The sequence below is a fragment of the Eptesicus fuscus genome, chromosome 5 (assembly GCF_027574615.1).
Source record: "Eptesicus fuscus isolate TK198812 chromosome 5, DD_ASM_mEF_20220401, whole genome shotgun sequence".
Lineage (NCBI taxonomy): Eukaryota > Metazoa > Chordata > Mammalia > Chiroptera > Vespertilionidae > Eptesicus > Eptesicus fuscus.
In genome coordinates this window covers 16,762,810-16,777,252 of record NC_072477.1, presented here as the reverse complement: position 1 = coordinate 16,777,252, position 14,443 = coordinate 16,762,810, and the positions used below count along the sequence as shown (strand labels likewise).

Here is a 14,443-nt window from a genome sequence, read left to right as displayed (position 1 = left end):
GGAATAAGTTGTATTCCTTCATCTGCCCATACAATCCAATAGTTTGAGTTTATTTTTTTTAAATTTTTTTATTGATTTCAGAGAGGAAGGGAAAGGGAGAGAGACATAAAACATCTATGATGACAGAGAATAATTTATCTGATGCCTCCTGCACACACCCCTCCCCCACTGGGGATCAAGCCCACAACCTGGGCATGTGCCTTGACCGGGAATTGAACCATAACCTCTTGGCAATAATTTGTGTTTAGAGTAAGTTGTATTGCTTCTATGCCCATGCAATCCATAGCCTGCGTTTGGAATAAATATTGAAATCAGAAGCCTGTTAACAATGCAGCGCTTGATGACTGTGAATTACTCTCTCACCCACAGCAGTTGAAGGAGAAGGCCTGGCAACAGCCCCCCACCACAAACCTGCTCCCCAGCCTCCTCCATGTGCCTTCCAACCCTCCCCTCAAAGAATTCTCCACACACCATACAAAGATCTCTGTTTTCTCCCTTAAATCCCACATGAATCCCACATTGAGCATCTGTTTTCTTCACAGAGCACCACAAATTTAATTCAATACTTCCATGTTCATCTATATTTAATTAGACCAACATATCTTTAAACTCTTTTACTCAAACCCTTCCGCTGGCATCTTTCATTCAACACGAAAATCTTTTAAAAAGGGTTTTCTGTTTGCTTGGTTTGTTTTGTTTTGAGGCAAAACGTCACCGTGATCTATATTAAAGCCATGATAACAATTTAAGCTACTTTTCAACTAGTCAGAGGTGCTCATAAAATGCCCACAATCCTTAGCACTTTTCATTCTTCAAAACGTATTTGATAAGCAATGTAGTCTTTCATTTCTTTCCCCCTTACAGGGCCAAAAGGGTAAGTTGTACTAACCAGAGGCAATTAGTACATTAAGTTTTGTTTCAAGGCCAGGCTATCAGGTTACAAGTTCTAATAAATCCTGCTGGGAAAAGACACTTCTTTGTCTTGGGATGCTGAGAACTAAGGAATCAACCAAACAAAACCCTTCAATTCCATCAGAAACTCTCCCGTCTAAACACAATAGAAAAGAAAAGCCAACCCCAAAGCAAAGAAAATGAATGAAGTGGTCCCTCTGCTGGCAGCCTTACCATTGGGAGTGGAGGTCCCCTCTGGACCCTCTGGACCCTCACACGGGCTCTGGCTCCTCCTGGAGTGGGGTGAGGGTGGCGAGGGGTCCAGGACGTGGGTGCGGGTAGAGGTATGCTCCGTGCATGCCTGAACAGGACTCACCGCCGTCTGCCTGCCTGTCTGCCACTCCGTCCTCTCGTCTGGGTGGGAAGGGCCAAGATGAAAAAAAAAAAAAATGTGCAGGTTACTCACTGGCCTTCCCAGGCAGGCGGGCACACCCAGGAGGAGGGAGAGGCAAGGCGCAGATGGGGAGCTTCCTCAGAGGCAGGGCTCGAGATCTTGCTTCTGACTCCTTTTGTTAATACTTCCTGAACTTTAAACAACCTGCACAGGCATGGGTACTTTGGGGAGGCAAATAACACTTGAGTAATTAGATTCCAGGGCTTAATGCAAAGGTTACTTTGAAAAGGCGATGCTTTAGCACACACACTTTAAGATTTAACTCCGAAATTGGTTTCCACTGTGCTCAAGCATGAACGTGGCCCAGGAAAGGTGGGGAAGGGGCTCCGTTGGTGCAGGGGCTTGGAATGGCCTGGAGCGGGCAAAGCTGGATGGGATTCAGACAATGAATTTCGCTGTCTTTCGGGCTCTGAATTGTAGAGAAACAGGATTCTTTGCCTTGCATAAGAAGCACATTCTTGAAACAGGTATCTGAAAATCAAGAGTTTAGAAATGGATTCCCATTGAAAATGCAAAAATTAAAAATAAATAAATAAATAAAAAAAGTCTTGCCACCTGATAGCCTGGCCTTTGATAAAGCCTAAAATGAAGCTTTGCATCAATGGAGGGACCTGGGGGTAATTTGTTTTGGTAAGTGTGGTGTTCGCAAACAGAGGCACGGCAGTGTTATCATAGAAGGAGATGGACCAATGGAGCGGAGAGTGAGGAGGAGAAACTAACACCTCTTAGTACCACTCAGGACCAGGTTCTTCTCTCACTTAATCCTGGAAATGCCTATAGGAGGGGGCATTGTTGCTTCTCTTTCACCTGTAAGTGAGCACACTGAGACCCAGAGGTTAGGCAACCTGCCGAGGGCTCAGCCAGCCAGTGAGTGGAAGACCCAAGATCTGGGCCCCAGTTTGCCTGAATCTAAGACCCACCATACCCCTGGGCAAGTCTCCCAACATTCCTGAAGAAATATTCTTCCAACATTCCTGAAGAAATATTCACTTGCATTTGACCTAAGGCTAGGTTAGCTTTTCTTAAATATGTATACCGGATGCAAAACTGATATGCTATCCTATATAATAAAAGCCTAATAAGCAAATTGTCCCCTCAACCAGGAGTTCGAACGGGAGTTCGACTGCTCACTATGACGTGTGCTGACCACCAGGGGGCGGCACGGAACATGGTGGGCATAGGTGATGAGACACTGGCAGCGGGCGGCAGTGGAAGTGCTGCTGGCCCCAATGGGCTTCCAGGTGAGCCAGGCCACAGCCGCCAGGACCACAGGGGCCGGTCGGGCTCCCCGTGGGTTCACCCAGGAGCTGGTCTGCGAGGCCAACTGGGAGAGAGAGCGTTGCCCACCCGGCTTCCTTGCAGCGCCACTTTCACCAGGGCTCCATCCTCAGGCCCCACTTCTTGACACCATCACATTGGGCATTAGGACTCCAACATATTAATTTTGGGAGAACACAAACATTCAGACCACAGCAGAGAGAAAAGTACAGTAACCCATCTCTTTAACAGTGCTTCCCAAACCCAAAAGATCTCCTTCTAAGCACAAAAGCTCTGGGGAAGGAAACATGGCACTCTGTAAGTCCCCAGCTGGGAAATTCTTAATATATATTAGCATAGTACAGATAGTGAGAAGCTACAGTAAAGAAATCTGTATAGTACATTTTTTCTTACCTCTATTGTATCTATTATCCTGCAGTATTATATTCTACTAGAGGCCCAGGGCATGAAATTCGTGCATGGGTGCGGTCCCTAGGCCTGGTTGGTGAGCATTTGGCATGGAAGGGCAGGTCCCATCTGACCTCTGGGTCCTGGGCAGCACCTGAGCCCCCGGCCCATGGCTTGGCTGGCCACACTCACCGCATCTCCGCATGGGGACTTGGGCGCTGTGACTCAGGTGGAGGGGGGCGCGTGGGGGCCCAGGGGCTCAGGTGCTGCCCAGGACCCAGAGGTCAGATGGGACCTGCCCTTCCATGCCAAATGCTCACCAACCAGGCCTAGGGACCGCACCCATGCACGAATTTCATGCACTGGGCCTCTAGTAGAATATAATGCTGCAGGATAATAGATACAATAGAGGTAAGAAAAAATGTACTATACAGATTTCTTTACTGTAGCTTCTCACTATCTTTACTATGCTAATATATATTAAGAATTTCCCAGCTGGGGACTTACAGAGTGCCATGTTTCCTTCCCCAGAGCTTTTGTGCTTAGAAGGAGATCTTTTGGGTTTGGGAAGCACTGTTAAAGAGATGGGTTACTGTACTTTTCTCTCTGCTGTGGTCTGAATGTTTGTGTTCTCCCAAAATCAATATGTTGGAGTCCTAATGTCCAATGTGATGGTGTCAAGAAGTGGGGCCTGAGGATGGAGCCCTGGTGAAAGGGATTAGTGCCCTTATAAAGGAGATCCCACAGAGCTGCCTGGTCCCTTCCAGCATGTGAGGATACACCAGAGAGAGGACCCCTATCTGACCATGTTCACACCCTGATCTCAGATTTCCAGCTTCCATAACTACGAAAAATAAATCTCTGCTGTTTATAAGCCACCCAGTCTGTGGTATTTTTTCATAGCAGCCTGAAAAAAAACTAAGACACCTTCCTTTTCTGTGGTCTTTTTTTTTAAGTTTTCTGAACGTATAAGTCAAAGTCTACCTATTCTAACAACCAATTCACTTCCCCAAAGGTAAGCACCATTAAAATTTTTCATGTATCTGCTTAAGTTTATGCATATAAAGCATATATGAATACGCTTTAAAGAATAACACAACTGGGACTGAAGTATTTATTCATTTGGGGGGTGTTTGTCCCCTGCCCTGCCCTCTAATTTAGCATAATCTTCATGTCCAAAGCATTTGCTGCTTCTTCTCACACTCACAAGGACCATCCATCCAGAAAGAAGTCCACACCTGGCATAAACAGTGCAGCCCTGCTCTGATGTGCGCACATGTTTAAAAGATAAAAAGGCTCTTCTGCGGTCAGGAGTAGGGAAGGAACAGCAGTGGTCAGCGGCACCCAAGGCAGGGCCTGGGTCCCAGTTCTGCTATGGATGCTCCAGTCAAGCCACAGGTGGGAGTTCCAGTGTCCTAGTCTCTGGAGTGAGCATGAGAGCACCTCCCTCAGGAGGCTCTGATGGAAGATTAGCTAAAAGGAGGTTGTAGAATATTTATAAACAGCAGAGTACCGCACAAGTAGCAGGTAGGGACCGGCTCCTGCCTCTCAAGACATGCCAGCTGGAGCCTGAGAACTGCTTTAACAGAGGAACCAGGTTATTTCTGTCGTTCATGATCCCCCAGCCTTGGCCTGCTCAGCCGCTGCTCCCAGAATAGGTCCATCAGAACACTGACTAGTTCGAGAGCACTGTTCCAGTAGGAAATGGGCCAGCTTATTTTCATGTGGATGTTTTTACCTGCTCTTCCTCTCCCTTCCTCCCTCTCTCAGCCTCTCCCTGCGAACCCCCTTTGGACACAGACCTTTTCCTCCATTCCTCTTGCTCTATCAGACCTTCTGAACTACTTCCTGTTCACATATTTATGAAACTAATTTCAAACTTTTGGTTATGGAAAATTTCAAATGTATAAGTGAGAGAAAGATGTAACAAAGCTCCAGGTACACATCACCAGCTTCCACAACGAGCAATTCAATCAAACCTTGTTTCACCTCTATCCCTACCCACTCGGGAATATTTTGAAGCAAATTCTCAGTATCACACCATTTTATCCATAAACATTTCTACATGCATCTCTAAAGGATAAGGACTCTGCTTGTAAACAAAACCAAAATGAACTATAATTACTTACATCTTATCTAATATCCAGTCAGTATAAAATTTTCTCCAAATGCCTCAAAAATGTTTTTTGCACTCTGTTCAAATCAATCCTGCAATTAATTGATAAATGTTGCCTTTGTTCATCTAAAGTTTCTTTTTCCAGCTTTATTTTTCCTTGCAATTTATTTGTTAATAACTTGATTCTTTTGTCATATAGCTTGTCCCATAATCCACATTTTAACGATGGCATGATTTATTATGAATTCATAGTAAGATCTGGAGATTTGATCAAATTCAGATTTGAGTTCTGAATAGAATAGTTGACAGGTGGTTTTCCTTGAGGAGGCAACTCATACTTGACTACCTCTAGTTTTGTGACTTAGCAGCCAACTAATAGTCATTGCTTAGGTATCACTCCATAGAGACTAGAAAATGGTCATATTCTCCCATTACTTCTTCATTTATTAATCAGGGTGCTATTATGATTTACATTTGCCTAAATGAAAGCATATATTTTCCATTTGTGTTTTTGGCCACAAGGAGTTATGGTAGATGACAGATATATCATCAGTTCCTTTCTATCTACATATTTCATTAAAAATCTATTATACAAAAAGATGATTTGGTTTCATTAAAAACACACACACACACACACAAAAAAAAAACAAACAAAAAAAAAACAACACACCACTATGCCATTAGATTTCTGGGAGAAAAGCAAAGAAACATTATTCAGAAACCTTTAATCAAAGGATGGAGCAGGACTGGTCCACAGTACATCATTCACATTTAACCTTGATTCTGTATTCTGTCACTTGTGAGCTCTGTGACTTTGGTAAAAGTTTTTAACATGTTTACCCCTAGTTTTCTCTATAAAATGGGGATAATAATACTTACCTTATGGCTTTTGTAAGGACCCATGATAAATTATGCAAAGAAGATTTTCTGGTGTCCAAAAAATAGTAGATTCTCAATAAATTAGTAGTTACTACAAGTTTCACCACTGTTTCTCCCATACCTACCTATCACAGTGCCTTGCAAACAGCAGTTGCTCAATAAATGTTAGGTGAATAAGCATAGGGCCAATTAGCTTTACATTGTCCCAAGCCAATGATGGCTTTAATATTTCAAGATGCTGGGGATATAAAAATAAACAAAACTAAATATCTGCTCATGAATTTACATTTAATCATAAGTAGGAATTTAAAAGCTCGTAAGTAGGAATTTAATAGCAGCCTGAAAAAACTAAGACACCTTCCTTTTCTGTGGTCTTGTCCCCTGCCCTGCCCTCTAATTTAGCATATTTTTTAAATGCATCTTTATTGTTGAAAGTATTACAGATGTCTCCCTCCCTGCCCCCCGCCCCCGTTGATGCCCTTCACCCCACTCCCACCCTCTCCCCAGGCCTTCACCACACTATTGTCTGTGTCCATGGGTTATGCATATATGAATATAAGTTCTTTGGCTAATCTTTTCATGCCCTCCCCTTCCCTCTGAAATACGTCAGTCTGTTGGATGAAAAAGCTCATTATTTGCTCCCAAGTTAATTAGCTATTTTGAAAACAGTTCTGTTGGTAACCCGCAGGATTAGGGCAAGTGAGGGACGCAGGATCAACTCAATTACATCACCAGAGACCTGAGAATACATCCATCTTCTCCAAAAGAAATGGCCTGAGGTGCATTCAGGGCTCACCTACTGCAGTGGGTTGAGCTATTACCCGCCCCCTCCCCCCCAAAGATAGGCTGAAATCCTTATCAGAGCCTATGACTATGACCTTTCTTGGAGTCTTTGCAAATGCACTGTAGTTCAGATGGGATCATACTGGATCAGGGTGAGCTCTAAATCCAACCACTGGTGTCCTTGGAAGAAAGGACAGGGAGACACAGATACACAGAGAAGAAGACAGAGTAAGAATGGAGTCAGAGATTGGAATTGTGCTGCCATAAACCAAGAGATGCCAAGGATTGCCAGTAAATGCCAGACACTAGAAGAGGAAGGGACGGATTCTAGCCTCCAAAGCTATGAGAGAATCAGTTTCTCTTGTTTCAGGCCACCCACTTTGCGGTAACATGTTACAACAGCCCCAGGTAACTAACATATCCAGTGAACCCAGAGCAAAGGTATGGACCAATCAGCCTTCCTGCAGCTCAACTGTTTGGTGGGAAAGAGGAAAGGAGGAGGGAAACCTAGACAGGAGGAGCTGAATCAGCTTTCATGTGTCTGACATCAGCTAGGCCTGGGACTGACTCTTCAAAGCTGTGCAAGTACCAGCAGGTAAGCCTGCTTCACCTGAAAAGCAGGGAAGCAGAAGGTTCAGACTTGTTTGGCACCGATACCTTTGAAATGTGTTCTCTGTGGAATGTGGCAGAGATGCGGGGGGGGGGGGGGGGGGGGGAGCAGGACAGGACTTTAACATCCTCTTCCATGGGTGTAAAGGAGAAACTTGAACACCATCCAGGCACAGTGGGGAAAGCAATCCATCCTGGGCACCCATCTCTCCATCCTTATTGTGTCTCTGGAAGGCTCAGTGGTCTACTGGAGATGCTTCTAAGCAGTCCCCTAGTTGCCTAACCATGCTGAGCCTATACCCCCCTCCCACTGAGAAGTCAGTGCAATAATGCAGCAGAGAACTGGGATGCAAGAGCTGCTGGTGTGCCCTAACCGGTTTGGCTCAGCGGATAGAGTGAGAGCCTGAGGACTGAAGGGTCCCAGGTTCGATTCCGGTCAAGGGCATATACCTTGGTTGTGGGCACATCCCCAGTAAGGAGTGTGCAGGAGGCAGCTGGTTGATGTGTCTCTCTCATCAATGTTTCTAACTCTAGCCCTGTCCCTTTCTCTCTGTAAAAAAAAATCAATAAAAAGTATTTTTTTTTTTTTTAAAAGAGCTGCTGGTGTGGCACCCTTTATAAAGCCATTGTCTGGATATTTCTAACAGTAACGAGTGGTGTTGGCCTCACATTCATGGAACCCTCTTTGGGTAACAGGCACTGAGCTGGACACTGGAGAGACTAAGAATGAGCTATCGTCTTTGATAAATTAAGTGTGTCAGCGATGTGTGATTAGACATGGCTTTTATTTTTCCTTCTTAAAATGTCTTTTCATGTTCTAATAATGTTTTATACTAGAATGCTTAAAATTAAAACTCTGATAAAAAATTTTTAAAGATGTGGGGAAAGCTGCCACATGCATTTATTTGTTTGTTTGTTTGTTTGTTTTCCACTGGGTAACCCACTTCAGCGCCTGCTGCCTAGGGACAGGGGGCCAGGCAATAGTTCAAGGCCACAGTTTGCTCTGGCGTGGGGCACCATGAGAGGCCCAGGAGGCCAGACCTGCCCTAAATTGCACTTATTTTAGTCTAACAACATTGCTCACCAGGGCACTAGGTACCTAGGGAGACAGTGCCCGCCCTCTCATTTATCTTCACCCACACTGCACTCCAACAATGGGTCACTAGGACATGATTGGTGCCTAATTATTTTAGGTATGCTGGTTTTATTTTCCCAGATTAGCTCCCCCAGGGCAGGAATTGCCTCCTTTCACACCATCTGTTAGCTCCTATTCAAAAACCCACCTTGCCCCAAGATTGGCTGGCCTTACAGGCAGAACTATGCAATGTACCTCTCTCTACCTTTCTGGAAAACAAGCCATAACAAGCTGCCTAATGGTTATCTTAGGGCAAGGAAGGAAGCAGAAGAGACGATGATTAAGGGCCTGCTTCATCATTTCCTATTGGTTCACCCTGAGATGGCACCGCCAAGACTGCAGGGCAAAGCCTGCACCTGCGGCCAAGATCCATGGGGAGGCACCGGCACCTGGGAGCAGATGTGTGCATGCTGCACGCTGGCAGGTGTATGCCACCCTGAGGCTGGAGCAAACGCAAGCCTTCTCAGTGACTTCTAGAATTCCATTGTCCCTGCCTGACTGCCACGGGTGCTTTGGAGACACGCTGGAAGCAACAAGGGGAATTTGACCCCGTACATCTTTGGAAATGTGGATAGACACTGTCAGACACTGTGCTAACTTCTTTATAGCTGCTCTCCTATTGATTCCATTCAGAGGCTCTACCAGGTAGTACTAGCCCTATTTCAGTGGTGGGGAAACTACCTCGGAAAGACAGAGCTAGGATTGGATCTCATGTCTTGTTGACTCAGCACAGACTTTCTGCATGACCACAGTTCAACACAATTGGGAGGGAGGAGAGAGAGAGAGCTCAAGCAAAATGGCTTGTTCCTAGCCATTTCTCTCCCAGAGCTGCAGCCATTGCTCACCAATATAGGCAATGAATTTTGACGAAGACCCTCAAATGATTCGACAAAGCCAGCCTCTAGGCATATCTGTAGCCTTGGACAGAAGAGAAAAAGAGAACTCCCTTGAAGCCACCAAACTAGGCTTAAAAGCTGCACTCTCCCTCCTCTTGGTGCAGAGCAGCTAACTGGGGTTAGAACCCTGGAAACCAAACAAAAGGCTCCCAGAAGCCCACCTCCTAGCCTCACCGCTGCCAGACACTGGGAAGGGGATGGGGGCCCCGCCCGCCTCCATTACTCCACAGACTAATAAAGATTTGGCCTGTCATCTCCCAGGGAGCAGGGACCAAGGCTGGCTGTCTCATTTTTCTTCTCCACACGGCAGATCCGCCTTTGAAACAAAAAGTCAGCAATAAAATGGGTCATAAACATGTATATGGGGTTATAGCCCCCTTAGAGTAGGGGAGGGAGTTCTCCCAGCCCACAGGCCTGACAAAACCAAACTCCCAAGTTCCTGGGTGTCACCACAAGGTCGGGGAGGGGGAGGCTGGTGGAGGCCACACTCTCACTGTGTGGCTGCCACTGGTGGCACTCGTTAGGCCAGATCCTCCCTGGCCTCAAAGTTATAGGTTTATTTGCAAATGAGGATATCCAGCTGGCTTTAAAGATTTGGGATGATTCTGAAAAAAGTCACATTCACACACTCTAAAATATTCAAGTATATAGCACATACATGACCAAAAAAATGCACTTTAAATACATCATAACTAAGCACTAGTTTTGAAATTAGCACAGAAAATTGAGCCGCTGCCTTGTTAGACTTGTTTTATTTATGCTTTTTAAAATCGCTCTTTTGGGGATAGAAATTCCAGGGAAGCAGTCATCATTATACAGATATTAAAAATATTTTACTGTTGCCGAAACCGGTTTGGCTCAGTGGATAGAGCGTCGGTCTGCGGACTGAGGGGTCCCAGGTTCGATTCCGGTCAAGGGCATGTACATGGGTTGCGGGCACATCCCCGATGGGGGGTGTGCAGGAGGCAGCTGGTCGATGTTTCTCTCTCATCGATGTTTCTAGCTCTCTATCCCTCTCCCTTCCTCTCTGTAAAAAATCAATAAAATATATTTTTTTAAAAAAAATATTTTACTGTTGAGGTCTCCAAATGGGCTTGAATATATTAAACCTACTTCAGTGCCTTGAAATGGTTTTGTCATCTCTATAGAACCAGCTGAACTGCAAACTGTTCATGTAAAGAGTTTACTAGTAAACTGTCTTTGGGACTAAAGATGTTTAGCTCTTTTTTTGCTTTTTTAAAATCCTCACCCAAGGATATGTTTCTTATTGATTGAGAGAGAGAGAAACATCGATGTGAGAGAAACATTGATTGGTTGCCTCCCATACACAGCCCAACCAGGGATGTAACCCATAACCTAGGTATGTGCCCTGACCAGGAATCTAACCCGCAACCCTATTGTGCACTGGACAATGTTCCAACCAACTGAGCCACCTGGCCAGGGCTAGCTCTTTTCAAATAGGGAAGAAACTGTTATATGGAAAAAAGATTAGATTTATTCTTTATGGATCCAAGATATGGTGATAATAATAATAATAATAATTATTACTATTATTTTCCCGGAAGAGCTGACATTTAGTAAGCACATCCATAATATCAAGCAGTTTTCTAAGAGCATTAAATATATTTTTATTCATCTTCACAACTCTATCAAATTATTACTATGATTGTTCTAATTTTGTAGATGAGGATACTGAAGCTCAGAAAAGGTAAGTGTCTTGTGCAAGGACAAACGGCTGAAGATTAGGGAAGCCACTGCTCAAGCTGGGCAGCTGCCGAAGGACCAATGGGTAGATAGTAACACTGCCTGCACATGGGCTGGGCTGCCTCCCAGAGAGCGCACCTTCAGACTGAGAGTCGTTCGAGCAGCAGCTGTTGTAGTGAGAGCACTGGAGACACCATGTAGGGGAAGATGGGCTTGGAGAAGACTCACGGCAAGGGCCAAAGCCAGCAATGTGACATACAGGACCTGGGCAGAAGGTAGTGGAAATGGACACTGGGGAGTTGTTTAAAAATGTGGAATGAGGCCCTGGCTGATTTTGCTTAGTGGTTAGAGTGTCGGTCCTTGGACCAAAGGGTCTTGGGTTTGATTCCCAGTCAAGGGCACATACCTCAGTTGCAGGTTTAATCCTGGTGTGTGTGTGAGGCAATGAATTGATGTCTCTCTCCCCCCCCCCCCCCCCCCCGCCTTCTCTCCTCCTCCCTCCCTTCCACTCTGTACTCTGGCTGAAAAACAATGGGAAAAAATATCCTTGGGTGACGATTTAAAAAAAAAAGAAAAGAAAAAGTAGAATGAGGGCAGCTCAACAATGGAAAGGAGATTATGCCGGTCCTTCCAAGGTTCAGGAAATTAGGGCCACAGAGAGAAGAGGAGAAAACAGGCTATTTTAGGACAAGGATTTATAAGAGGCTGAATGTAAAGGTAGAGAAGATAGAACTACTTTCTCACCATCTACAAAGGCTTGAAAGATAAAAGATAGCTCAGGATGGAGTGAGTGAATGAACTAGTGAGTGAGGCAGAGGGGCTGTGAACTCAGATGGATGGTCAGCGATAGCAGGACTGAGGGAGACCAGGGGTCAGGAGGGATAGGGTCTATATCAGTGACAGGAAAGGAGGTGGCTATTGGAATTTTCCCAAGGTTTCAAGTCCTAGTCCCAAGGGTCTAAATGAAATATTAGGTGAGAATGTGAAAATCATGTGAGCTTGAGAGGAGAAAATGTATAGAAAAGTATCTGATGGTGCCTGGCAGTTATAGTTGCTCAATAACCTTAGGTTGAAACTGAAGTATTATTTGTATATGTATATATACATACATACACACACACACACACATATATATGTTAATTGATTTCAGAGAGGAAAGGAGAGGGAGAGAGAGAGAGAAACATCAATGATGAGAGAGAATTATTGATCGGCTGCCTCCTGCATGCCCCCCACTGGATATCGAGTCCGCAACCCAGGCATGTGCCCTTGACTGGAATCAAACCCAAGACCCTTCACTCCGCAGGCCAATGCTCTATCCACCAAGCCAAACCAACTAGGGCTGAAACTGAAGTGGAGTCACATGAACCTTGAGAAATTTTCTCCTTACTGTTGCCTTTTGTTTTACAGCCAAATATTTACTATATACTGTGGCAACCAATGTGTTTGAGATAATTTAACATGAACCAGACATCGACATGGCTTTTACCCTCAAGGCACAGCCACAGATACATAGTGCAATCTGGTGGTGACTCTTCACTGGTTCAGCCGATAATTACTGAGCACCTACTACACCATGTTCCAGGCAGTTGGCGATACACTGGTGACAATCAGAAAGTCCTGTGCACAGGGAGTTCATGTGGCCAATCAATGAACAAACACTCAGGAACAGACTGCTGTTATCAAGCGGGGTTAAGTGCAATGGAGAGAAATAAAGCAGGTTAGAGAGACAGAGAGTCAATTGGGCACAGGCGGCCCTATGTTAGATGGGGTGATCTGGGAAGGCCTCTGTGAGGAGGTGACAGGTGGGCAGTGAGGGAATGCCTTCCAGTCAGAAGGAATAGCAAGAGAAAGAGCTCCGAGGCAAAGAACAGCAAGTGGCCAGCGGAACATGCACCTCCATTTCCCACCTGCCATCGGAATGGAGGAGACTCTTAGGACGCAGAGTAGCTTGGGTCCCCGAACTCTGGAGCTCAGCACCCTGTCACCACCCTGCACTCACAGTGGGTGAATGAGAAATGAACTTGAACTGTGTTGAACCACTGAAATTGCGGAGCTGTTACAGCAGTAAGCCTCCTGGGTAAGGATATTACATAAATTGCTTACATATAATTAATAGATATTAATATATAATATAAAGCACATTATATGATATTAATCTTTAATGTGTGTTATATAATACACATTAATATATGAATTGGTATATTAATATCCCTTGTACCAATATTAATTTTGGTAGCAGAAAAAGGGCAAATCACTGGAACTTAATCAGCCTTCATCTCCTCCTTTTTGAGAAGGGAGGACATTGTTCTGCTTATGTTACAAGCTATAATGAAGAATGAATAAAATTATGCATTTGAAAGCTTGCTGAAAACAAGTGTGTTTTTCACCTGAAATACAATGATCAAAATTGCTGTTCTACATATCTGCATCTATTTCCTTAGGCCAAGTTCATGGCTTTACTTTCAGTGAGGACCAGGTGGTTTTTCTTTATTCCCAATCAGAAAGAACTTACCTGAGTCCCAGCATCTGCCTCTGAGTTGATATGATTGGAGCAGATAGGACCTGAAAAGCATTTGCTGGGACAGTTCTTTTTGGCACAAGATGGGAGATGGATGGGTGGTGGATACATTAAAATGTAAATTCAAAGATAATGGATACATTTTTAAAAATAAAGATGTAAGTTCTTTGTGTTAAAGACTTTTTTTATGTTTCCTCACTTTATGTTTATTTTCCCAAGATGTGGTCCTGAATTCTATTTCCGGGGGGTCAAGGGGAGTGAAGCCAGACAGATGTGTTGATGACCCAAACCGTCCCCACTGGGAAACGGGCCTCACTGAATGCTGGCAGTGCAGCGGCAATGAGAGCAGCCGGGCGTGTGAAGAGGCGCAGATGCGCCCACTCACACGCAACTCCAGGCAGCTCTTGGGATTTCTTCTACTCTCTTCTGGGCAGCGCTACCATGCATTCAATAACAAACATCCCAACGACCCCATGTTTAAAGTGGGTGAAGTCAGATACTTTCAATGAATGTCACCTCTTCCTTTCAGAATGAGTGACATCAATCTAAATAAATTATGCCACGGGACCAGATAACCCCAGCATCTCGGTGGCTGACAATGACAAGATTTCTTGCTCCCGTTACATCCCTGGAGAATTAGCACCGGCTCTGTTCTACATCACTCCAGGGCCCAGGCTGAAAGAGGAACCCCCATCCAGGACATCAATCCCCAGCCTGCGTGGGCACTGCCCTAAGACTCCAGGTGTAGGCTCACATAACGTACGTCTAAGTATTTACAAGTGTAGACCAAGCT

The 14,443-nt window shown here is 44.8% G+C and overlaps 1 protein-coding gene and 1 pseudogene across 1 annotated transcript in view; both read right to left on the bottom strand.

The window, feature by feature from the left end:
• STON2 (stonin 2) overlaps positions 1-14,443 on the bottom strand; it is a 126,764-nt gene that overhangs the window by 48,824 nt on the left and 63,497 nt on the right. The window contains exon 5 of the mRNA XM_054715848.1: positions 1,126-1,305. Within this exon, the coding sequence (XP_054571823.1) occupies positions 1,126-1,305 (180 nt within the window). The remainder of the gene's footprint in view (positions 1-1,125; positions 1,306-14,443) is intronic.
• LOC114234063 (small nucleolar RNA SNORA42/SNORA80 family) lies at positions 8,327-8,454 on the bottom strand (annotated as a pseudogene).